A 25,392-nucleotide genomic window follows, 5' to 3' on the forward strand; every position below is an offset into this window, starting at 1 on the left:
AGCTCACCACTCCAGGACACCCTCGGGACAGAGTGAAAACAGCTGCTCTCGGTCAATCTTCATTCCTTTTCGAGGTCTCAGAGCCACCTGAGTGGAGCTGAGGTCAGGGCCCGGGTCCGTGGCCTTAAAGTTGAACTTTGGTTCTCCGACGCGCTTTGCAGTGTCTGCCGATGAGAGGCATTACAGGGTTGCGGATCCCTCTCCCTGACGGGAATCGGGGCCTGTTTTCCTCCAGGTAGTGGCCATTCCCATTGTAGATGCTGGTGCCTTGACAGGCAGCTGGCGCAGCGCCTGGCTTTACTGATGGCTGCACTTAGGCTCTGTAGCTACTAAAAGCTGTAAGGAATTCACAACACCTAAGTACGAAGCTGGAGCTGATGTGGTTAGCATCTTACGTCGCGGCCTTAACAGTGGTTGTGTGTCTGTACTCTCTGACCATTTGATTAGCACTGATGATTAAGGAATTGAAAACATTTAGTTCAGTGCAGTAGAGTTTCATTTCTCTATGTGGGTGTTAGTGTCAGGTGACGATCCATTTGCTGTATTTCTCATTCTGGAGGAGCCAGTAGGCCTGGTTAGCAAAGGCATTGGTCATTAACTGTTACAGAGAAATCACACTTTTTTGGCCTTGGGTTTTTTGTATGGAAATGATGTAACCCTTTTCTACAGACTTCATCAACCTATGTGGGTTGTGGTTTGTGACATTAAGTGAGATGTATTGAAAGCCTTTTATCAGAAGATGGATATAAGGAGATATTATTACATAAATGAGTCTAGATTCTCTCTGCAAGAAAAGTTGGGCCACTTCCTAGACAGATGCAGTGCTGGGAGATGGATGGCCTTTGTTCCTGCCTTGCATTAGAGACTCCTGGTTCTCCATAGAACAGCTGAAATGGAAAAACACATGGCCAGGTCATGCTGGGATGTAGGGGTGTCACCATTCAATGTGTGGGGTCCCCCAGTGCATCTGTATCCGCTCTCCAAGGAAGAGGACTCGGGACCAGGTTTCATAAATATTTTGTTTGTTGCAGATGGCAATCATAGCGGTGCTGTTGAGCCCTGAAGCCCTATTCCGAAGGGAGGGCATGATTTCCTGCTTGTTCTCTCATTCCAGTGGTGCTGATAGCTCAGATCAGCTCTGGTGCTGAGTTTTGCTGTGAGTTGTGACATTTGTAGCCAGGAATTTGTTAATGATAATAAAGTACCGGCGTTGGTGCATTTTTTTACTTTTTCTCCCATGAGTAAGTAGACTGAGCATTATCCTGGTAATAATAATCAGTGCAGACATTATATGCCAGGTCTCTGCTAAGTAAGCCCTTTCCTTACATTTCTCATTAAGTGGGAGGGACATTTTTAGTGTCCTCATCTGAGGCATGAGGAAACTGAGGTTTAAAGAGGTGAAGTGTCTCGCCCAGGGTCCCACTGTAGAGCTGGAGTGTCACCTGTACTCACCAGCATGCCAGGATGCTCTTGTGAGTGGAACACAAGGGCGTTTGCGCTGGCCGTTAAGCATCTGGATTTTCGGGTAACATGGGGGAAGCAGTTTAGAGCTAGAATCTGTGTCATGGTGACTTTCCAGAGAAGGAGTTCATTCTGTTTCTGGACCAAAGTCTCTTCTTCAGCCCCGAGGGCTTCCAAGGCTTAAGACTTAGGTATGGAAGATGTGACCAAGGACGAGCTACAGGAGGCTGCCTGCTCTTTGCAGGCCGGAGCCAAGCCTAGTCTCGGTCAGCGCTCTGCTTCCACCACCCAGAACCAGGCCTTGTGCGCCCCGGGGTGGGCTGGCTGGAAGGAAGGATGGATGGAAGTTAGCTTGAATGGGAAGCATGAAGGAAGGATGAATGGATGTTTGAGCAGAAGGGGAGTAGTAGATTGAGAGAGTGATAAATGAGAACCAGAATAAAAGATAGAGGAACCATAAGAGTTTCCAACTTTTGTACAGGGTGTCCCTGTTGAAAGTTCACTACTTTTTGCTGTTTCCCATATATTCTTCTTGTACACAGATTTCATCTGTATGTTTATTTAATAGACATTTTTGACCACTAAGCCAGATGCTGGGGATAAACGAATAAGACATGATCCTGCTCTCAGAGAGGGAAATTTAAAATTTCAGGAAATTTTTAAGCCAGTGAACTCCTTGCCTGAGCATTAGTAGAGAACACGGGAACCCTGCCTGGAACGTCCTCACCTGCAGAGGAAGCTCTTGGAGCAAAGGGAGCCATCCACCAGCAGTCTCATCGGGTGTTCACCACAAACAAGGAAGGTCTTATGGGATCTTTGTTTTTCTTTGTCAAAACATTGTTTTTAACTGTTTCCCACCTTTCTCTGAAGCTTTTAAGTTTTGGGTTGTTGTTGTTTAATAGAATGTTGTAATCTCGCATAGAATGACTCATATTTCTTTTCGAACCAGGATTGATCGTAAGATGTCAAGTGCTCACACCAATTACAAACTGGATGAGGCTCAGGCTATAATGAGCGAGCTCAGGACCATCAAGAAAGCCATTTGTACAGGCGAGAAGGAGAGGCGGGATCTGATGCAAGTAAGAGGCCCGGGTGCTCTTCAGAGCCCACGTCCGTCTGTCTGCCCACCTGCTTATCTCTTAACTTTATTTAATAATTAAAAAAAAAATATTTACTATATATATTATATATTTATTATATAATCATACATATTTTAAAGACATACATGTATGTATGCTATATATGTATATATGATATCTTCTATATATGTGTATGTACATATTTATAAATATTTAAAAATATGCGTATTAGTTTCCTAGGGCTGCCATGACAAAGAGCCACAGACCAGGTGGCTTAGAACAACACAAGTTTATTCTCTCCAAGTCTGGAGAACAGAAGTCTGATATCAAGGTGCGGCAGGGCCACGCTCTGTCTGAAGGCTCTAGGGGAAGCTCCTTCCTTGCCTCTTCCAGCTCCTGGGGGCTGCTGGCAGTCCTTGGTGTTCCTCGGCTTGTAGACGTATCACTCCAGTCTCTGCCTTTGTCATCACGTGGTTTCCCGTGTCTCTGTGTATGAATTTTTTCTTCTTATAAGGACACCGATCATTGGATTAGAACCTGCTCTAATCCAGCATGACCTCATGTTAACTTGATTCCATCTGCAGGCCTTCCTTCCAAATAAGCACACATTCCAGGTTCTGGGGGTTAGGACTTCAACATATCTTGTTGGGGGACACAATTAAGGCCACAACAATGGGTGATACATTTGTATTGTTAAATAATCAAAATAATTCAACGTCTGTTGTAAGAGTTGCTGTCACCCCATTCTCTCACCTCCTGTAGCTGCTTTCATTAGCTTCTTGTACACCCTTCCAGACACTTGAAAGTGTGAACATGTGGCCAGCTGCCCTCGCAGAAAGCCGGGCCTGTGCCTGCTGCCCCGCGGTAGCTTCCGCACCTAACTGTTATGCCCTGTACCTTTTCCCGTCTCTGGACTCAGAGTTCCCTCCTTCCTGGATATGGCTGCATAGTATTCCACTGTGAGGACAGACTGTTTTTTCATTGTAGCTTTATATTGCGTTATTTTTTTGCCCCTTGAACTCCTGCAGTTTCTGTTATTTTTAGAAACAGCTGAGTTTTTTCAGAGACCCATGCCGGGCTCCTGCTCGGTGCCGGAATGCATCTGATGCTCTCTGTTGTGGCTTTTCCTTTCGGCTCAGCACACCGAGTGAGCACCTGGTGCTGGGAGGCATTTGTCTCGATTCTGTAGCATGTAAGACACAGAAGGACATGGGAGCAAAGCTCAGACTCGTAGGCCGAGTGCAACAGGTGCGCACATGACTGCCTTGCCCGGCAGTGCTTCCTAACGTCAAGGGCGTGAGGCTGGAGTGTCGCTAGGCTGCTCGTTCAATTGCAGATTACCAGACCCTACCCCAGGTCTCCTGGATTAGACTGTCTGGGGTTGGGACCCAGAAATCTGTATTTTCAGATGCCCTGTATTTCCAGGTCATGAGAGGTAAACGGTCAGTTGTTAGATTTTCTCCGAGGCCTGGTAGCAAGGAGAACAGCGGCCGTCTGCCGAGGCCTCTGTGTGCCGCACTGGGCGAGGTGCTCTGCGGACATCACCCATGTGATCCAAGCCCAAACCCTGGTGTGAAGCAGGTGGTACTTCACCCCAGGGACACGGAGGCCTCGCCCGGGACGTGGAGCTGGTGTCCCTGCCCCGTTCTTTCTGAGAGTGCAGAGCTGGCCAAGCCACCCAGTTGCCTCGAGTGGGTTCCCCACCACGGAGGCTGGAGATAGAATTTCTGGAAGAAGCTTCAGACCCCAGCATCTTCTCTGAGATGCTCCAGGGAGACGCACAGGCAATGTCTTCATCTAGTAAAATCAAATAAGTTGTTTCATCTTTGTTATATGACTGTAGCAATCTTGACCCATTCCAAGACGCCTTTGTCTAGATCCCGAGGCAGCTACCTGGGGTACACTGCACGTGGGCGTCTAGTGTCTGCAGGAATATCTGCTGAATGTGAATGCATTCACAAGTCTTTTATTTAAAAAAATTTTTTTCATGTTTTTCTCTTATTTTTTTAAATTTCTTTTTATGGGGGTATAGTTGCTTTTCACAGGTCTTTTAAAAATCTTAGAAAATCTCATTTCTCTTTAACTTTTACCCAAAAGCGTTCCCTGTACCAGAATTTATGCTTACTCTAATTTTTGGTAAACTGACATCCATATAAGATGACTTTTGACCCTGTAGCATTGTGACTGAAAAGCCAGGTTATAAGAATATGTAAATATCATCTGGGAGCTGTTTTCACCTTCTGTGTGGTACTGAAGACCTCAAGGCGGCAGTCGTCTCTGTTGGACTTATTTATTGATAGACTATTTTGGATGGAAATACTTTCCCCCCTCCCCTTTGCTCTATTGAGGTACACTTGACAAATAAAATTGTATAAATTTAAGGTGTACGTGATGGTTTGATATACACATCTATTGTGAAATGATTACCACAATAAGTTAACACATAACTAACACAATTAGTTAACACATCCATCACGTTGCACGGTTACCTTTCTTTTTACATGGTGAGGACTTTTAAGATCTACCCTCTTAGCAACTTGCAAACATGCGCTACAGTATTGCTAACTATACTCACCATGCTATGGACATGAGGTTCATGAGATCCGGGGACTTATTCCCCTTACAGCTGGGACTTAGTACCCTTTGACCAGCATCTCCCCATTTCCCCCAACCCTCCAGCCCCTGGCAACTGCCTTTCTACTCTCTATTTTGAATTTGGCTTTTTTGGAGGGAATGCTTATTTTTTCTTTAGGAAACACAAAGGTTTAAAAAAACGTAGAAGTGGTACCACAGTTGTTCTCTATGTTATTCACATGCTGCCAGGAGGACTCAGTTGCCATCTGATTTAAATTGCTACGAGTTTCATGAAAGATGCATGTGCTGATCGACATTTCTTTTGAATCTCGTGAGAATGGAGTTGGGGCCGGCCTGCTCTCCAGTAATGAAGCTGCCGACCTGGAACGGGAAGGAAATGACCGCTGTGAAAGGGAAGAGAAGCATCGCCATCGCTGCTCAAGTCTCTTGTTTCATTCTGTTTCAGAGCCTGGCCAAGCTGACCGATGGCTTCAGGAATAGCTGTTCTCTTACCGACCCTCTGCAAGAGTTCCCTCCCAGTGCAGGCGCGCTGGGCGAGTCTTTACCTCACCAGTTCTGCGATGCTGGGTCTCAGACTGAGGTCATCGGCGAGGTACGCTCACTGGGCAGGGGGAGGAACCGAGTGTGCCCAGAGAGAAAAGGACTGCTTTCGTGTGGCCGTCACCCATTTCTTTAAATTTTCCACTTTCCCTTCAAAAATGTTTTGGCTTTTGTGCCATTAAGTTTGAAGAAAGAATATTGTTTTCCACTTCTAGCCATCTTGAAGGTTCAGGGGCCTGGGAGGCAATTGAATGGCTTATTACCTCTATCCTTGTGATTCGCATTCTTAGAAAAGGCAGAATCCTTTTGAGAGTTGAGTCTAGATGTTTCTTGGCAGACCTATGACTTTTTAGAGCATGGATCAGCTAACCCTTTCTGCCAAGGTCCAGATAATAAGTGTTTTAGGCTTTGCTGGCCATGCAGTCTCTGCCATAGCTACTCAGCTGTGTTGTCATAGTACAGAAGCAGCCGTTGGCCATATGTGAATGGGTGGGTGGGGCTTGTTCCAGTAAAATTCCAATAAAACTTTATTTACAGAAAGAGGTGGTGGGCCGGATTTGGCCTTCGGGCCGTAGTTTGCTGAGCTCTGGCTTAGGCCAGTGATTTTCAGAGGCTTTGTGGCTGTGTCACTCTTGGCTTATACTTTGATGCTATTTCTTATTCTTCTAAGAGAATGTCAGGAAATTGAATTGAATTGAAATTAATTTTGTTTGGGACTTGGAAGAATTTCATAATGCCCCTTTTGATAATTAGTAAAGCCTGGAGTTAGCCACAAAAACAAAATTGGCAACCATCATTTGAAGCAGGGTGGTGAATACTTAAAGGCACTACTGTTGTAATGGCATTGAGTGAAGTTTTACATTTATTTGTTAGAAATGGAAAAACAGTTTGGATGGCTTCTTTTTCTTAGGGCTTACTAAGTAAAGATGAAATATCAGTGGAATGTAGAATGCCTTCCTAAAATTAAATAAATAAAAAAAAAGAAAGGAAAACCATTGACTAAAAAACTCTGGATTTTAAATAATTAGCTGATATTTTAAAATGTCGACAAATAGTGCCTCTTTCAGGGGAGTATAATATAGGAAATAATGCCTCTGTGTCTTGGATGTCCTGAACTGCCCTATTTGCTGTGTTCCCCTCATTGTTCTCAAAAGTACACTTGGACATTTTTTGACTAGGTATCTTGGTTTAAAACAGAGAAGAATCTGTAAGTCAAAAATGTCTGGCATTTTTGCCTAAAGATTTTGGCATGAGAGAAGGAAAGAAGTATGATACTTACTGAATTCCATGAATAATTCATTGCTGCTCAACATAAGGTTAGAATTAGAATTTTTAGAGACTCTTAACTAGTTTGAGAACAACAGGTAAGATCGAAGGTTCTGTAATGATTTAGCTAAGACTTTCTAAAGATGTCAGGCGGGGAGTGGCTGGTTATACAGCTATAATAACTTCAGCAGTAAATTATCACTGTTTATGAGTTTACTGGGGCTGGCCCTGGCAGCTTCATGGCTGTTACCTCAATTTACGTAGTGGTTTCCATCTTCTTTTGACAGACGAGGGGGTCAAGGTGCCAGGTTACCTAAGGTCATGTAGCCAGGGAGAGGCAGGTCTGGGTTTGAATCAATGTCTCTGATCCCTAAACCTCTGTGTTTTCTACTACATCAGGTTATAGAAAAATATATCAAAAGGCTATAACTGCATTAGTTAGCTATTGCTGCATAACAAAACATCTCCAACCTAGCATTTTAAAACAGCACACTTTTATTATCTCACATTTATACTGTGGATCAGGAAACTGGGCTGTGTCCTCTGCTTCAGGGGCGCTCAAGAAACTGCAGTCAAGGTGTCAGCCAGGGTTGCAACCTCATGGGAAGGCTTGACTGGGAAGGGTCCACTTTCAGGCTTACATGATTGTTGGCAGGATTCAGTTTCTCACAGGTTGTTGGACTGAGGGCTTCTGTTCCTTACCACATAGACCTCTCTAGCACGGCAGCTTGCTTTGTCACAGTGTGGAAGCCAAGAGAGTCTCCAGCAGGAAGGAAGTCACAGTCTTTTGTAATCTAATCACAGAAATGACTTCCCATCATCTTTGTTGTATTCTTTTGGTTAGAATCAAGTCATGGGTCTAGCCCACTCTCAAAGGGGAGGGATTTCACATGGGATGAATCCCAGGAGGTGAAGGCCATTGGGGGCCATCTTAGACGTCTGCCTACCTCATGTAGTTATCACTTTGAGTTAGTTTTGTGGGATGGGCATTGATGTAATCAAACATGCTTTTGGAGCCCACGGCTTTGCAAGCACAGATTTGTAAGCAGTACAAGCTTAATGTTGGAATTTAGCAGTTGGGGTACATGTTGTAGGGCTATGTAGGATCCATGAAGCAGGAACCTGTTGGATCCGTTTGGCTGTAGGCTTTTTTTTTTAATTAAAATGTCCATTTCATTCTCACAGAAGAGTACAAAATCAGAGCTTAGAGGTTCATAAATAGCATTGAGAAGATGTTTAAGAAATGACATTTATTTGTCTTGATGGTGAGTCGGCTTTAGGGGTCTCTAATGAACAAGGTGACAAGGTGACAGGTAGCTCAGATCCAGTGTAGAGAGTTTCTGCAGATGCGGTGCTGCAGCCTAAATGCATTTACATTGAGGACACTGTGGAGAGAGGCCTTGGGTGAGGCTGCTGAAATGTGTAAAATCGTGACACATCTCATTGGCGAGCGCTTATAGTCTCGTATAAGGCATTTCTTCTTGCCATTCAAGGCGATAAAGATATAAGGAAATTCCCCATTGACCTGTCTCAAAACTCGTATCAGTGAATTCATTGCCAGTCATACAAGTAGAATATTTCCAAATATTTGTTGACACGAGGTCATTTAAAAAAATAAAGACTTAGGAGTGGCCGTAAGGTATGGCCGAGTAAGGTCAGATCTACAGATGGAGCCGATTTATTGAAACTAGAGTCATATATTTCCAGGAATGAAGGAAGAAGTAACCAAGGTGAGCTGCAGTTACCTCTCATACAGGTCTTATTTGTTTTGTTTGGGAATCTGTTGGCTTCAGTGTAATTGGTATGAAAATATTTAGGTGCAACTAGTGATCGCATCAGAGCTCCTCATTTCAACTCTTGACTCCTGAGGCGAGGCGGCCAGTCCCAGGCTTTTCCGTGCCTTCCTTCCGTCCTTTCACCTTTGATTCTTTAACGGGCTGCATAGCCGTCGAAGGAGTCCCGTAGCCAACACCTCACACAGCTCGTCCGTCTTCTTCGGATCTTCTGACTTTTTAGGAGAACACCATTGTTTTGTGTTGATTGAGGAGTGAGAGCATATACTACACTAGGCGGGATGATTTTTTTTGCTTTTCTATCAACTTTGAGGAATTCTCTATTTCTTTTAAAACTTAATTTGTTGTTGTTGCTTGGAATCACACAATAGATGAATATACTTCCACTGGTTTAAAAAAAAAAAAATCCACCAGTTTTGGGACAGCAAAAGTGTTCCCAGCCCCACTCCCAGCCTCCACTGACCAGAGGTGGTGGCTGTTATGCGGTGTGTTTCCTTCCAGACCTTTGCAAAGTGGAAATTGGAAGGCGAATTAAAATATTCTTCATTGTTGCTGGAAGTTTAAGTGAATTTTCTATTTTGAAAATATGTTTTTAATGTGTCTCCCCCATTTTTTTTCTTTCTTCTGTTCCACAAAGTTCGTCTTTGATGATAAAACAAGGCTCGTGGACCGAGTCAGGCTTAACTGGCAGTATGAGGAAGCCAGAAAGAGGTAAGAAGCTCCTTTCTCAAACCTTGCCTCCTGCTTACTTCCTTTCTCCTGTGGAAAGCGGTTTCGCGGAGTTGCAGCGTGTGATTTATCCGCTTCTTATCAGAAAGCAGTGTCTGATAGAGTACAGAATTAAGGTTCTTCATTTATGCGTAGCTTCTGAATACATGTGACAAAATTTCATGTGCATTAAAATGTGAAACTCAATATTGCAAACAGTTATGAAGACGGGATTTAATAAAAACAGAGACTTTTCCGGCTCTCCTTATCCTCTCAGGTAGTTCAGAACCCCCTCCCTGCCTTCCGACTGAGCATCAGTCCCTCAGACCAGCTTAAGCAAACCTGGTTTTTGAATATGTGGCTGCTTATTCCATAGGTTAACAGAAAAAGCCACATATCTTGGGTTAAAAGACAGTTTAGAAAGGATTAGGTCAACGGGTGATGGCGGTACCTAATCTACATCATTTTGATGGAGAGAATTGAAGCTCAGTCGCTTCTGTTGACCTGTGTTGTCCATCACCCGCCTTCTGAAAATCAGGAGTTGACCTCGTGTGTGCATTTTCAAAATGTGTCTTTCCCTCCCTCCCTCCCTCCCTCCCTCCCTCCCGGTCTCAGCCAGGGTTCATGGGCAGCACTGCCAGGTGGGCTGCCGGCCTCGCAGGCACAGTGTCTTTAGCCTGTCACCTTTCTCCCCATGTGCACCGTGTTCAGTATTCTGACCCTGCCCTAGCTTCCATGTTCTTTTTTTAGGGACTTTCTCTCTTTTGTGCCTTCTGGAAAGAGTCTTAAAACCAAATTATTTCAAAATATGTGCTTCGGAAAGCTGTGAAGCCTATCTTTTTCAAAAAGTTTTGTTTTTTTTTATTCTTCTTAAAAAATATGGAACGCTTCACGAAAACCTTTCTTTAGTCACATATGAACTGCTGTCTGGGGGCGCGGGGAGGAGGAGCGAATGCCACGCAGGGGGCGGGCAGGGGGAGGGCGTGGTTCTGGAAGCGAAATAGGCGGGCCGCTCAGTGTGGTGTATCATTCAGGGATGTCTGGAAATCCGCTTTGTTACCTTTTTAGCAAATGTAAAAATAGCAACAGAAGCAGATCATCTGACTGCCTGCTGGAGGGCCGGCTTGAGCTGCTGCGGCCTCTGCCCAAAGCACCTCTGCCCGGTCCTCCCGGCTCTTGCTCTTCACGATGTCCTTGATGCGCTTAAGGCGGGCACTGCACTTCCACGCAGACCGCTTCCCTCGGCGCCTGCTTCCCCAGCCTCACGCATCCCTTCTCAGGAGCTCGCTGGCTGGCGTTTGTCAGCCGCTGTTATCTCTCCTCAATATTCCTCGGCTCCTTCCTGCATGTTTCTGCTGCACTGTGTGGGTATCGGAATTTGCTGTGTTGTATTAAACTACAGAAAATTGATGGTTGCTACACTTGACATAATCGTTACTGTTCTGCTGTGACATTTACCAACCACAGCAAGTGATTTCTTTGTTTTCCAGAGATGATGTCGGTACAGAGTGAGTAACTTTTTAAATATCGAAATAATACATTTGGGCTGAAAGTCCATTATTTAAGAAAATTATGCAGGGGAGGACACTGCACTTCATCAGTATCTTCTAAATGGAAGGAGTATTTCAAGGTCACCAGAACCTTGTTAGGAAATGCGATGCAGCTGCAGAGGAGGGTCCTGTCCCCAGCGCTTCAACCTTTGTGGGATAGTAGGGGCTTCTCGGAAACGCCTTTCTGGGCTGCGTAGGCCGCATTTAGAAATCAGAGATGCGTTGTAAAGACGTCCTGGGGTCCTGGGTTGGCTGACAGAAGCACTGCCTTGTTCTTTTCCCACTAGCGCAATGGTTCCCAATTGTGGGGCGGGGAATGGGGGAGGGGTGCGACGGCCCGACCTCACACCTGGCCCCCGGTGGACTTCTGGCCACGTCTAGAGACGTTGTTAGTTGTCACGGCTCTGGGGTGGGTGCTCCTGGCATCTAGTGGGTAGAGACCAGGGATGCTGTTCAGCATACTGCAGCGCACAGGACGGCCCCCAAAAGAGAGTCGTCCAGACGCCACTGGTGCTGAGGCCGAGGGCCCCTGCCCTGTGCTGGAGGATTGTGACGTCTTAGCCGGGCAAATCTGTATGGGTGACCCCCGCAGCTTCACACACGTCCCGCAGCAGTGGGCACAGAAGCTGCTGCAAGGCTGGGAGATTATACTTCTGCCCAGCACCTGCCCTGTTCCAGGTATTGCAAAGAAATTCTGTGGTTTATGTGATGTCATAAAGACATATGGTCTTTGGGACTTCCCTGGCGGTCCAGTGGTTAAGACTCCGTGCTTCCAATGCAGGGGGCCCGGGTTCAATCCCTAGTCAGGGAACTAACATCCCACATGCTGTGCAGCTCGACCAAAAAAAAAAAAAAAAAAAAAAAAAATATATATATATATATATATATATATAGTCTTTAACCTGTTTGGGAGATAAACTCCCCCACAGCTAACAGAAATATGTGAGGGTGCCAGTGGTTCTGCCTGGGGGTGGGGATACCCCAGGCGGTATCTGGGGTGTGTGTGTGTGTGTGTGTGTGAGCACGCACAGTACATATATGTTAGACACACAGGGTTCAGAAACATGCACATATATGCTTGTACATCTATGTACACATAAATAATACATGAATACATTGTTTTTGTCAAAGATGCAATCACTGGAGACCTCCCATCTTATCCTCCTCTCTAATCCTACCTCTCACCATTAATGATTTGCTATGAAACCTTCCAGTTTTTACCTAAACATTGAAATAAATTAAGCTCAATATAGTTAAATACAGTATATGATGCATAGCTTTTACAATGGTTATAGCCATCCTCTGCGGATGGACATCTAGATGATTCCAGTTTTTCCTTTTCACAAATGGTGCACATCTATTTATAGTCCCCAGCCTTGCAGAGATGGCTGTTTCCTTCGACAGATACATAGCAAGGGAACGTATGGGTCTAAAGACATGTCCATTCAAAGTTCGGATAGATACCAGTGAATCGTCTTCCAAAGTAACTTACACACTTTACACTGCCACCAATGGCAGTTGAGAGCCCTGATTTCTGTATCTCCTCCTCATCGTTAAATACCACCATTCTTTGTAAATTTTTCTGGAGTGATGGGCATAGATGTTCTGTCACTTGTCACGTGCTTTTTCCCTGGTGAGAATGGTGCACTTTTGCACTCATGGTGCAGTTCAGCATAATTTTGTGTGACTTTTGGTTATTTAAATGCCAGGTCTGAATTTTTTTTCAGACAAGTGCTCCTTTCAAAACATGTTAGATCCCATCATCCACTAAGGGTTGGGGGTGGGTTTTGCGCCCCCCCCCCCCACCCCCGGGGGGATGTTTTTGGTTCTCCTGACTGGAGAGAGGGTACTGCTGGCATCCCGGGCGGGAGCCCAAGGACGCTGCTAAACAACCCACAATGCGCCGGACGGTCCCCACAGCAAAGATGTGGGTGGCCCAGAGTTTCTTTTTGCCTTCGAGAAACCTTACTCTTGAGCTTCTTATCTTGCTCCGAAATCCCTACTGTGTGTGAACATCAAGGGCTCAGGAGCAGGTCTTCCACGGACTCAGGGTGTTAGCCTCGTCCAGCCACGTTGGCCCCCCTGCATGCCAGGCCTCACACCGTCCAGGCGCGTTCCTGATTTAGTGCTTGGAGTTGGCAGAATAATGCTGCCCCAGATGGCCTAATCCCCAAACCTGTGACTCTGTGCCTTCCATGGCAGAAGGAACTTTGCACATGGCCTCAAGCTAGAGATCTTGAGATGGGGAGATGACCCTGGATTATCTAGAGAGGCTCAGTGTAATCACAAGGGTGCCTATAAGAGGGAGAAGCAGAGAAGGAGATGTGAGGGTGGCAGGGCCTCGAGCCAAGGAATGTGGGCAGCCCTTGGAAACAGCTGCGAAATGGCTTCTTCCCGAAGCCTCCAGAGGATCACAGCCCTGCTTGCCCATTTTTGACTTCTGACATCTGGAACTGTAAGGTAATCACGTGTGTGTTGTTTTAAGCCACCAAGTTTGTGGTAATTTGTTACAGAAACAAAAGGAAACTAATACAGTGCCCTCTGCCCTCCCTCGCTGTTTCCTCTGCCTGCAATGGAATGCTTGGCCTCAAATGGTCACGTGGCCTCTGCTCTCCTTCTGGTCACTGTGTCAGAGACACTTCTCTGATGATCCTGAATAAAGTTGCACTCCCATCCCCACCCCCATCACCCCGATTCTCCCAGCAAATGTAATCACCCAGCCTGTTCTGTACTTACGTGTTTGCTTTTTTATCGTCTGTCTTTCCCTGCGAGAATGGGAAGCCCATGAGGGGCAGGGGTTTTTGTCTGTTTAGGTCATTGCTATAATTCCAGCAGCTGAGTACCTGGTGAATATTTATTGAATGAGTAAACAGGGGTCTGCTTTGGTCACGCTTGCTCTTTGGCCTTCACCCTGCGAGTGGGCGAGTGGACAGAGTCCTGGGGCCCAGTCAGCTCCGGGCCAACTGCTGTGTTCCTGGCTCCCTTCCCCAAGGCCCTCGTCCTGGTGTGAGCCGTGGGATATTTCCCCTTGACTTAAGAGGAGAAAGGGCATCTAGACATGCATGTCTTTAGGGATCTGGCGGAGGCAGGGCACAGTCACCTCATACATCATCATTCCAAGCTCGGCTTATGCTTCCTGGGCCTTCACGGTCATCGGAAAGGGCTTGTGGTCTTGGAACCCCCTGTGATGCGTCCTGTTCTTAGGTGTTGGAGAAAATGGCATTGGAGCTGGGCCCTGAGGGATGCTGGAATTCCGGCTGCCCATACGTTGAGGAAGGGCTTTCTCAGTCCAGGGGGAGCAGGGAGCAGGGCGGAAAGTTGTATAATGGCAAATTTCTTAGGGGTCAGGGAAGAACGGCCCCTGAGAGAGTTCTCTGGGGCTCACTTTATGGTCGACCACTTAGAAGATGGATCTCAATTTTTGATAATCAGTTCGGTGCTTTCATTGTACCTTCTCCTGCTTAAAAACATCCTTGAAGGGGCTTCCCTGGTGGCGCAGTGGTTGAGAGTCCGCCTGCCGATGCAGGGGACACGGGTTCGTGCCCCGGTCCGGGAGGATCCCACGTGCCGCAGAGTGGCTGGGCCCGTGAGCCATGGCCGCTGAGCCTGCGTGTCCGGAGCCTGTGCTCCACAACGGGAGAGGCCACAACAGTGAGAGGCCCGTGTACTGCAAAAAAACCCAAACAACAACAACAACAAAAAACATCCTTGAAGCGTTCTTGTTGTTGCCAAGTCGTTGATTACAGCACCCTTTGTTTGGCACTCTGGATCTGGTCCCCTGATGTGGTGGCAGTGCCTGGCTCCAGTCCCCGTGGGGTAATCGTATTTGGCCTCCAGTCACTGAAATTGCTTACAGTTAAGGCTTGACTGGAAGGTGAGTGAGTTCCTGACTTGTAACCTACTCAGCTGTGGTCCTACAAGTGCCAGCCACATCTTGCAAGACGCTAGACTCAATACCCCTTGTAGTGTGGTCAGGACAACCCTACGATCCCCGCTCCTGGTATACATATGACAGTTAGGGAGGGTCATGGTCATCAGGTGTCAGGAACATAGCCACCCAGCACCAGGTCAGGGATTTTATTCCAGTTGCCTTTTCTGTGTGTTTTTTCAGATTGCCTCTAAATGAGACACATGATTATAACAGCGTAGACTTGGGAAGGGAGCAACAGCAAGCAGGTCTTTGCCGAGAACTAAATCTAGAACCAACGTTAATGTTCCAAAACCTGAGTAATGAGGACCACAGTCAGAGCACAGTGGCTTTGAGCTTCTGTCCAGGGACTCTCCACGTGGCCACCTCCATGACAAGCATCATTGGAGAAGGGTGTCCCACATACAGGAAAGCATCACGCCCCCCCGTTCACCCACCAGTGCGTGGAAGAGAAGGCATCACTTCTAATGGCAGTGTTAGCGCAGAAAAACGCATCCTTCCCTTCTCTTCCACTCCAAGGCTTTCATTATTTTAGCGCCACGTTCAGTGTTCTGTCTTTTCCTTCTGCTGCCCCACCCTTAGATGTCAATCTCCCAGCTCCCATTTCTGAAATCATTCCATCCTGCGAAGTTTAGCTTTCCTACCCTCTGCAAAAGCTCCTGGGCTTTGCCACTTCTAAGTGGAGAGAAGTTGATGCACTTATGTATTTCCTTGTGTATCTAGATTCGAGATTGTTTCTCAGAGTTGGGAAATCGTCAAAATGCAGTAAATGTTCTGGACAATGAGGGTTTCACGTACATTCAGATTTAAAGGAAGTTTATGGAAGTGGAACTTATAATTCCAAGCAGTGGTGTGATTTCTAGAGAATTCTCTAGACCAGACCGCCACTATCATGGTGACTAGTTTTGTGTTTTTAACTCTAGGTCATGTGAAATGTACCCAAACAACTGCTTATTCCTTTCCCTTTAGGAACATGGCTTTGGATTCCCAAGGCAGACCTTATGATAGGAATATTTTCACATAATTGGTTAAAAATTTGAGAATTTTTCAAAGCCAGTTTGGAGGAGCTAGTCTTCTTGAAGCAATCCTGATGACTCAGATGGCTCCTTATTTTTATTTTATTTATTTATTTATTTTGCGGTACGCGGGGCTCTCACTGTCGTGGCCTCTCCCGTTGCGGAGCACAGGCTCCGGACGCGCAGGCTCAGCGGCCATGGCTCACGGGCCCAGCCGCTCCGCGGCATGTGGGATCTTCACGGACCGGGGCACGAACCCGTGTCCCCTGCATCGGTAGGCGGACTCTCAACCACTGCGCCACCAGGGAAGCCTGGCTCCTTATTTTTAACCTAAGAGCACTTGTTCCAGAAAGTGGAACTGTACAGTGCACAAACTAGCTGTTTCCATAGAAACACTCGCGGTTCTGATAGGAACAAAACATTCGGCCCGTCCGGTTTCTCCGTGTCTCAGTGTTTGTTGCCAGGACGGGCCTTGCTGTTCCTCAGTTGTCGCTGGTGTAGTATTAGGGTTCCAGCTGAATTTGATCAGTTCGTTGGACTTTCCCTTCATTTCTCTAATGACTGTGTGTTTGGGTTTGGGAGTGGGGCACGGCTGTGAGAAACAAAGGAACGCACCTTCTCCATTCAGGCTAAGAGAAAGAAGCCTGGAGACGATCTGCTTTTCACTTAAAGAACTCACTCTCTGAAGATCTGTTCGTTCAGAGGGGACAAGATGTGAGGGCAGGGAGGGATGTTGGGGTATTCGTAGGCCCTTCTTATGCCACACTTCTAGATTCAGACTCCGTGAATCTCCGGTGTAGGATAAAGAGTTGAGCCGCATGGACACTGGTTTATCGATATTTAGTTCGGTGAGCTGAAGTGATTTCACCATCCATCTGACTCAGATCTCAGCTGAGACTTTGTTGAACTTTTGCTTTTCATTTGAATGGATATTTGCAAAAAAGAAAACTAAGGAGAGGAAACATAAAGGTATCAAATCCGTAGCTGTAATTGACATCTGAAGGCACGAGGCTCCAAGCTGGGACCATGTCCTGGAACATGGCATTGGGACCCACCACGTCCCATCACGACCAGTCAGGGCCATGGCTTGCCTGGAGTTCCATTTCTATTCCAGAAAGCAGCAGTATTTTAGGAACATGCGAATTTACATTGTAGGTCACAGAATTTAGGTATAAATTCAAATACCTGGGGGTTACTCTGGATATGTAAAATATGCCTCAAAACTGTGTAATATTAAAAGTGCATTTTCTTCTTCGAAAAAGAAGTCATATTTAAGATTTCCATGTGAACTGTAAGGGTCCAAGCAGTTTCTGCGGCATAAATGCAGGTTTCCATTCGTGGTTTAATGGTGCCTGGGTTGTAACAGAAAAGGTGTTTGGGCAAAAATAGTAAGGGAAAAATGATTCACATTTGGCTTCTGTCTACATTAGGCCTTTTCAGGGGGATGGAATTTAGAAATCACACAATAAATATGAGACCAAAATGCTTGATTGAGGACTTGCTTTCATTTCTTCACTATCCTGAGCACAGGGACATGTGTTTTAAAGCCTTTAAAGACATTTGTGAGAGGATATATATATATATATATATATATAGGCCATAAAAGGGATTACCTATCAAAAATAAGAATCAGTAAAGAATACAGCTGACTCGCAGGGAAAAAAAAAAAACCCTTGCCAGTTTTAAATTGATCTCGGTTCTCTTTATTATTTTTTAAAATTTATTTACTTGTTTTTTCTTTTAATTGGAGTAAAATTGCTTTACAATGTTGTGTTAGTTTCTGCTGTACAGTGAAGTGAATCAGCTATATGGATACCCATATCCCCTCCCTCTTGGACCCCTCTCCCACTCCCACCAATCCCACCCATCTAGGTCGTCACAGAGCACCGAGCTGAGCTCCCTGCGCTATACAGCAGGTTCCCACTAGCTATATTTTACACATGGTAGTGTATTTATGCCAAACCTAATCTCCCAATTTGTGCTACCCTCCCCTTCTCCCACTGTGTGCACGTCTGTTCTCTACGTCTGCGTCTCTATTTCTGCCCTACAGATAGTTTCATCTGTACCATTTTTCTAGATTCCACATATATGTGTTAATATACAATATTTCTTTTTCTCTTTTTGGCTTACTTCACTCTGTATGACAGACTCTAGGTCCATCCACATCTCTACAAATGACCCAATTTCATTCCTTTTAATGGCTGAGTAATTGATCTCGGTTCTCTTTATAAATGAACTTGGGGAGTTCCCTGGCGGTCCATCTTTTAAGCATCCAGTGGTTAGGACTTGCCGCTCTCACTGCCGTGGCCCTGGGCTCGGTCCGTGGTCAGGGAACTAAGATCCCGCAAGCCGCGCAGCACGGCCAAAAAAAAAAAAAAGAACTTGGAAAAGATTATTTTTTTTTTACAAAGTGTAATCGTGACCTTGCTTTGTTTCCATGTATTTAATTTTCCTGAAAAGGTATTTCAGAAGACAGCCTTTCTGGAAATGGTTTTTCCTGTATTACCCAGAATTGGACTGATGGCGCTTGCAGGAGTGGGGTTCCAACCTGTACTACGCATCAGCTGTTGGGCGTGGGTGTAGAAGGAAGGGACATCGTAACTGTACATCTGTATGTGGTCTGAGGCGGAAGGTCTGTTCCCTCCAGTAACCCTAACACACGAAGGGTCTGCCTTGCAGGTGGCTCGTTTCCCAGCCAGCAGCACGGTAGACAGGGCTTATTGTTTCAAAGGTAAAGCCATCCCATCTGTTCCTTGGCAACTGTACTAGGAACCGCTGAAGGAATCCTTTTAGAGCTTTTGGCTCCCAGTACAGACAGATAGACAGACAGACAGACACGTGCTTCTCTCAACCTGGCTGAGAGCATGACCCAAATGTCTGCCTCCGGAGTGTGGATCTAGAGAAAGAAACTGCACTTTCCAATATATGCCAGTATCCTTCTAGATTCTTAGGTACCTCTGAGATGAGTATGCAGTCATTCACGTTGTTGTAAAATTTGATTATTAAAAGAGCACTGTTCTTAAGCACAGTGTGCTTGCCTAGTACTCAGTACAGCCCAAACAACTTTTCCAGATGGGTTACATGAAGTCAGCTTCATCCAGGTTGTCTCTGCTATAGAAGTCATCCCTCACCATGTGTCCTTACATACTTTTCTTGTGAGCTCTGGAAAGTTACAGTACACTGTTTAATTCTGGCCACTGTACTATTTCTTTTATGCGCACAGTAGGCAGACCTTTTGAAATTTGCCCTTTGCTTCTCCTCCCTCTCATAATTCAGTTTTTTCCTTATTCTTTTTTCTGATATTACTTGAGATTACTGGAAAGAATAGGATTATCTAGAACTGGATCTCCAGCCACCCTCAGCAACTTGAATCCCTGTGAAATGGCAGCTAACCTGGAGCTGGCCAACTCAAATGGAATCTTGATCTCCTTACATGTAAACTTCAGAAAACTCAAAAGGAGTGCTTTGAAAAATATGTCTGCCTGTAGTACGAGAATTATTAGTATATATTACCAGGTAATGCTGCTAACTTTACTTGTGCTCAGATAGGCTTTCCTGCGGATCAGATACATTGAAATGAAAAATTATGAGGACCCAGTGCATTTGCTCACTGTACATCTCTTTTATATTTATTCCTTACATTTGACTTGGCTTGATCTACCGTAGAATGTTCCAGAAATTTCATTGGGTCTGATGTCTGATTTGGTGCTAATTTATGAGTCTGCTTGGAGTGTTTCCTTGGGCTTCAGTTATATGCCTGTCATAAATTTTAATTACACTAATTAGACAGAGGTGGATGCCTAAGCCCAGTTGAATTCCTAACCCTGTTCAGCTGCACCTGTCATTAGTTTTTTCAGTGACATGATTTGGCACCATTTTCCAACACATTTTCAGAAAACTAGTTTTAAGTTAGAAAAGAACTTGCCTAATAAAGCTACTGACATTCAGCTATTTTCTTTACCTTCTTGGGGAACTGGGCTTGAGTAAAATGTGTGCATTTAAACTATAACTTGTATATTCTTTCCTCTTCATGCCTGTGGGTTATCCGATCGGTTTGGTACTTGAAGAAGGAGTCTTGCCCAGTCCTACAGCCAGGCTGACTAGTCCCGTGCTTATGTCTAGTTCAGGAAGAGCGTGGATTGGTGCAGGGCTGGCTGACAGCCCTTAACACGTGGACCAATGCCAGCTGACTGGCATTATCTGCAGGAGGCACAGTGTTGAGGAGGATTCTGAAGTCTGGACCCAGCAGGAAGGATGCCAGCTTTGACCAGTGACATGTGCCCTGGGCACGGGACAGTGCAGTCTCAGAAGCACTCTTGCCATTCCTGTTTTAGTGAGGATAATCCCATCTGTGCCTAATGCAAGTCTCTAAGAGCTCCAAGGCCAATTAGCATCCTCCAGACCAGGCTGGGCTGCCTGAACGCAGAGGGTGTCAAACAAGCATCAAAAACTCCTAGAGGGCTTGTCAAAACCCAGGTTGCCCAACCCCAATCCACAGAGTGTGGCATTCAGCAGGTCTGGGGGTGGGGCCTGAGGTTTGCATTTGTAACAAGCGCCTAGGTGATGCTGAGGCTGCCAGTTAGGGACCCCACTTTGAGAACCGCTGCCTTAGAGACTAGAGGGCTATGTGCACCTGCCACTTAGCTGTCCTCACAGCTCTCTGTCACCTCAGAGAAGTCTTTGGATTTTGGTTTTGGGCCCGTGTGCCAATCTCTGTCCTCCACAGCGCTGGGTTCTGGTCAGGTCTGGAGTTCCTTGTTTCTGCCCGGAAATAGCCCTCATCCTTAGCCATATGTAAACTTAAAGGGCTTAAAACATTCTACTCCTGGTATGAAAGGATGCTCTGAAAATACAAGTGACATCTCTTTCACTTACTCTGCATTCAGCACCACCTCAGGACACCAGTCTCTCTGCCGAGCGGGCACGCGGACATTTAGGCACACGGGGAGTGACGAGAGCCATAGTTTTACACCTTGAGGATGGTCGTGTTGACACAGTGCAGCTGACCGGTTTGTATCCACCCAGATTACCCCACACCACATCCACTCTCACCAGGGCTGAGTCCCATCCTCTCATATCCTTGCTGGCGTGTTCATTCTCCGTTTCATGCATTTAGCTTTTGTTGAGTATCTGCCCTCTGCCAGGCGTTTTGAATTTCATGCGTGGTCAAGGCCTCTGGCACGATACAGAATCCTGTGATGGGCGCATTTCTCTCCTGGGATTTTCTTAAGGCGGGCTCAGCAGCTAGGCACGGCAGAGAAGGCAGGAGGCCAGAAGCATCTCTCATGTGTACAGCATGGTGTTTAGCTACTGCAGAGGGAGGGGCACAGAGAGAAATGAGCCGACTCCATCCCGCCCCAGAACAAGTACACAGAGGAAACAGCACCGTGCACGTGGGCGAGTTGGGGTCTGCCAGCCTTTTGGTCAGTTCTTTGAAACAAACATGATATGGTTACTGTCATCCTGAATCTCATAGGCTGGGGCATATGTTGCAAAGGACTTACACATCATTTTTGTTACACCTCATTTCCAGATCCTTTATTTTTGTCGTGTGAGGTTTTACTCAGTGCAATCATTCTCATATTTATCGGACTGAGTTTCTAGAATCCGTGTGATGGTGCTGAGGATGTGTGAAGACGATGTTTTTTCATGAAGCTCATGGATTTTTCTGTGTCCCTGTCTCGCAGAGTCTCAAGTATCCAGAGGCAGCTGGCCCAGTTTGAGAGCGAGTCCTGGCCGGGCATGGCCGAGGCCGACAGGGACCGGCTTCAGCTCATCAAGGAGAAGGAGGCCCTGCTTCAGGAGCTGCAGCTCATCATCCAGCAGAGGAGGCCGGCGGAGGACGTGGCCCGGCTGGAGGAGGAGCGGCGGCGCCTGGAGGAGGAGATCCAGTGCTCCCGGGCCACATCCGTGCAGGGTGCCACGGAAAGGTGGGCTGGCTGGGCGGGCGGGGCCGGCTTCCGGCGGCGGAGGAGCAGCTGGCAAAGCCGAAGCCTTGTTACTCAGGCAGCTACGGCCTGGCGGAAGGTGGAGGGAGCCGGTGCCTGCTGTCCGCAGGGGGTGCCCAGGGCTCGGAGGCTCCCGGTCCCTATTACAAGTGGGAGGTGGTCGAGAACCGGATGGAGTAAGGAAGACTGGGCAACCCACCACTTAGACCCCGCCCACTCCCGCTGCAGGTGCCGGGTGCACCCGCCCCCTGTGTTTTCAGGACAGCGCCCAGGACAGGTGTCGGGTCTCCAGCCAACAGGGGGCCGGAGGCAGGTGGTGGTCGGCTCCGTGACCACGGAGGAACCTCGTTCCTGACATCAGCAGCATCTCCGTTTCCGCAGTCTACCTCTTACTTTTATCTCCGACTTTGATTTCTTGCCAGCAAAGCCTGTCCTTTTGGCAGCAGGAAGTCTCCGCTCTCTCGCGTGTCTTTCTGAACGTGTGTCTCTTCAGTTGGTCTTGGGGCTCTTTCCCAGAGTGGGACACATGAAGCCAGCACACAGTCCTTTGTCCTCTGTTGCTCGCCCTTTCATTGTGTGCCCTGTCTCCTGGTTTGCGTTTGCTGTGTGTGATCACAGATTGCTGTGTGATCACGGATTGCGTGGAAGGCTGGGTCTGCTTTCCACGTTGCACAGCTGTTAGAAGTTTGGGGATATTTGCTGAGCTTTGGAGAGCCCACTGCCCATTTGATAATGTACTGGCTCCTTAAAATTCACTGTATTACCAGGATCATAAGCTGTATCTCTGTGAGCATTCTCTAGGTAGAGTTTAATAGTCATCTGAATTATTTGGTCAGTACAGATGCCCTTATAACGATTATTTCATCGAATGTTAGGACTGTCCTCTGTTTTTGCTGGGGGTTGTCTCTACTTGGATATTCATTGTTAATTGATAGGTCTGTGTTGTGTCCTGAGGGGCTAATGTCAGCGCTGGAGGAAAGCAATGGTGATTGGAGAGTCCAGTGCATAGGAATGGGCAGAGAGCATGTTAGTTTGCCTGACGTGGTGGCGTACCCTGTCACCTCGCTCAAGATAAACCCAGAGCAACGGGACTATGAAATGGAGGTTTCATCTGTGCTCTTGTGCTTTTGTATCGTTTCAGCTTAACATCACCTTCCGTTCTCCCCATGCTGTTCTCTTGTGTATGTTTCAGGTCAGAGGGCCTGGGAGTTTTGGTTGGTTTTCTCTTAAGGGGCGAGGATTCAGTCCCACGAACACCACATGTCCACCACATGTACCAGGACCCCACACCCATGTACCCTTGAGTGTTTCTGCCCTCACCACGTGGAAATCCAGAGTGTAGGAGTGCTGTGGTCCCAGGGCACAAATCCATGGAACCCCACAGAGCTGGTTTTACCCTGATGCCTGGGTTCAGGGCCTGGGTCACCCAAGCTCGTTCACCTGACGGGGTCTCTTGTGGAACCAGCCTGGAAGCTGCATCCTGGGGCGCAGAGCCCTCAGCTGGGACTAAATTGGCCCCAGGTGTCTCCTGAATCTGGCACTACACGGCCTTGGGCAAGGAGGACCGTGCACAGGTGCTAATAAGCACCTTTCCGGCCAGGTGATGGGGCCAAGTGCCCCGTGAGTGTTCCCTCGGCGGTGACGTTCTGGGCCTAGCGGATGCGGGCCCGTTTCTCCCTGCCGCCTGGGCCCAGAGGCGGGGGGCTTTCCCTGGGATCAGGCTGAGGGCGTTAGAAGAGACCCGGTCTGGGAGGAGGGAGCCAGGCAGAAAGGTATGGAGGTATGTGTCTCAGGGCTGACGTGTGCCAGCTGTTTGGCCAGGCCCAGTCTTTGCCCGTCTTGGTTTCAGTGGCATCACTGTCAGATGGAAAGTTTGAGCCAGGTTAGTGAGTATTACTGGGGATTGGGGGGATGTAAGTTTTTTCCTCTTTCAAAGGAAAGAGCAATTGTTTTGTAGGGTGCCTACTTGGCCATATGTTAAACTGCCATCATTTTGAATTGTAAACGCGAACTGTTTTGTTCTAGAAGCAAACATATTCATTTGTACATTCACTTAATAACTATTTATCGAGTGCCTATCCATGTCGGGCTCTATTCTAGGCAGTGGGCGTAGCACTGTGGGAAAAAATTTCATTTTAGAAAATAATAAAGTTGAAAAAAGTAGGTAGAAAACTACCTCCAACACTGTGGCAGTTGTTTTTTAATTTTATTTGTGTTTAATCTTTTAATTCTGTAGATTTTAGAATTGCACGTAGTTTGGCCTGGAAGGGGGCTTAGCATGAGGGAACCTGATTTGTTCCAAGGAATTCCAGTAGATTACTGCATGCTGTACATTTGTATCCATATTCTAGTCTAGTCTCCCATTCATCTGTTCATCCACCCACACCCATCCTTCCACACACCTCAGCCACCCATCCGTATGCCCATCTGCCTGTCTGCTATCTGTCCGTCCAATCCACCTGTTCACCTATCCGTCTGCCTGTCCCTCCTCCCACCCCTGCATCCGTCAGTCCATCCAGCCACCCACCCATTGATTTATCCATCCGTCTTTCCACCCATCCACCCACCCATGCATTCATCCGCCTATCCACCCATGTGCTGAACTTCTACAGTGTATCAGGCACTGTTCAGGTAGCCAGTGGTACATTTTTAAGCAAGACAAAAACAGTCTGTTATCTTGGTGTTTATGACCTTGGATGTGCTTTTTTAGAATTTAGTCATTGACACCTCAATCAGTTTGGGGGAGTTTACAGTTGAATTTCTTGTTAGGAAAATATACTTGGCATCTTTGAAATCCACCAGTGGACTCTTTTCGTACCTACAGGATTCTACTTCAGGAAAAAAGAAACTGTCTCCTGATGCAGCTGGAAGAAGCTACCCGTCTAACGTCCTATCTCCAGTCCCAGTTACAAAGGTGGGTAACTTGTTATCTTATAACGACGTGGCTGTGAACTTCACAGTTCCCTTTGGCTTGGTTTTCTCTCCTAGAACTTGGAACCTGCAGTGGTTGTAAACACTGGACAGGGAAGTGTGGATGCACAATATTTTTAAGAGGAGCTACTCATATATGATCCAAGGAATACGAGGAGAACCAAGAGTGACTTCAGAATAATGAATCATTTATCGAAGGATTTTGTAACTCACAGCATCAGGAGTGTATATATCCATCTACATAGATGCACACATAGACTTTTAATTATTTCCTTTTAAGATATTCATTTTAATTAGGCACGAATATCTTTAAAATCCGATTTGGATGCTCAGTAAGAGCTGCAGTTTTCAAGCACTTACCGTACCGTGAAGTGTAGTGTTAAGGGCTTTCTGTGTATTACTTTCTCAGTTCTCCCCCTCACAGCGCCTTGAGGCAGGAACCGCTATCATCCCAGCGCCGGGTGAGAAGGTGGGAGGCTCGGAAAGGGCAAAGCCCTTGACCAAATCAAACGCATTCAGCTAGTCTTGAGTGTGAGCTGGAACTTGAACTCGAGCAAGAGCCCTTGACGTTAACTAC

The 25,392-nt window shown here is 46.7% G+C and overlaps 1 protein-coding gene across 3 annotated transcripts in view; it reads left to right on the plus strand.

Annotated features, from left to right (window-relative positions):
- WWC3 (WWC family member 3) overlaps positions 1 to 25,392 on the plus strand; it is a 123,758-nt gene that overhangs the window by 70,375 nt on the left and 27,991 nt on the right. For all 3 annotated transcript variants that reach the window (XM_032618783.1, XM_032618781.1, XM_032618782.1), the window contains exons 6-10: positions 2,411 to 2,540; positions 5,581 to 5,727; positions 9,372 to 9,445; positions 21,624 to 21,866; positions 24,709 to 24,798. In XM_032618783.1, coding sequence (XP_032474674.1) covers positions 2,411 to 2,540; positions 5,581 to 5,727; positions 9,372 to 9,445; positions 21,624 to 21,866; positions 24,709 to 24,798 — 684 coding nt within the window. The remainder of the gene's footprint in view (positions 1 to 2,410; positions 2,541 to 5,580; positions 5,728 to 9,371; positions 9,446 to 21,623; positions 21,867 to 24,708; positions 24,799 to 25,392) is intronic.

This window comes from Phocoena sinus, chromosome X (assembly GCF_008692025.1).
Source record: "Phocoena sinus isolate mPhoSin1 chromosome X, mPhoSin1.pri, whole genome shotgun sequence".
Lineage (NCBI taxonomy): Eukaryota > Metazoa > Chordata > Mammalia > Artiodactyla > Phocoenidae > Phocoena > Phocoena sinus.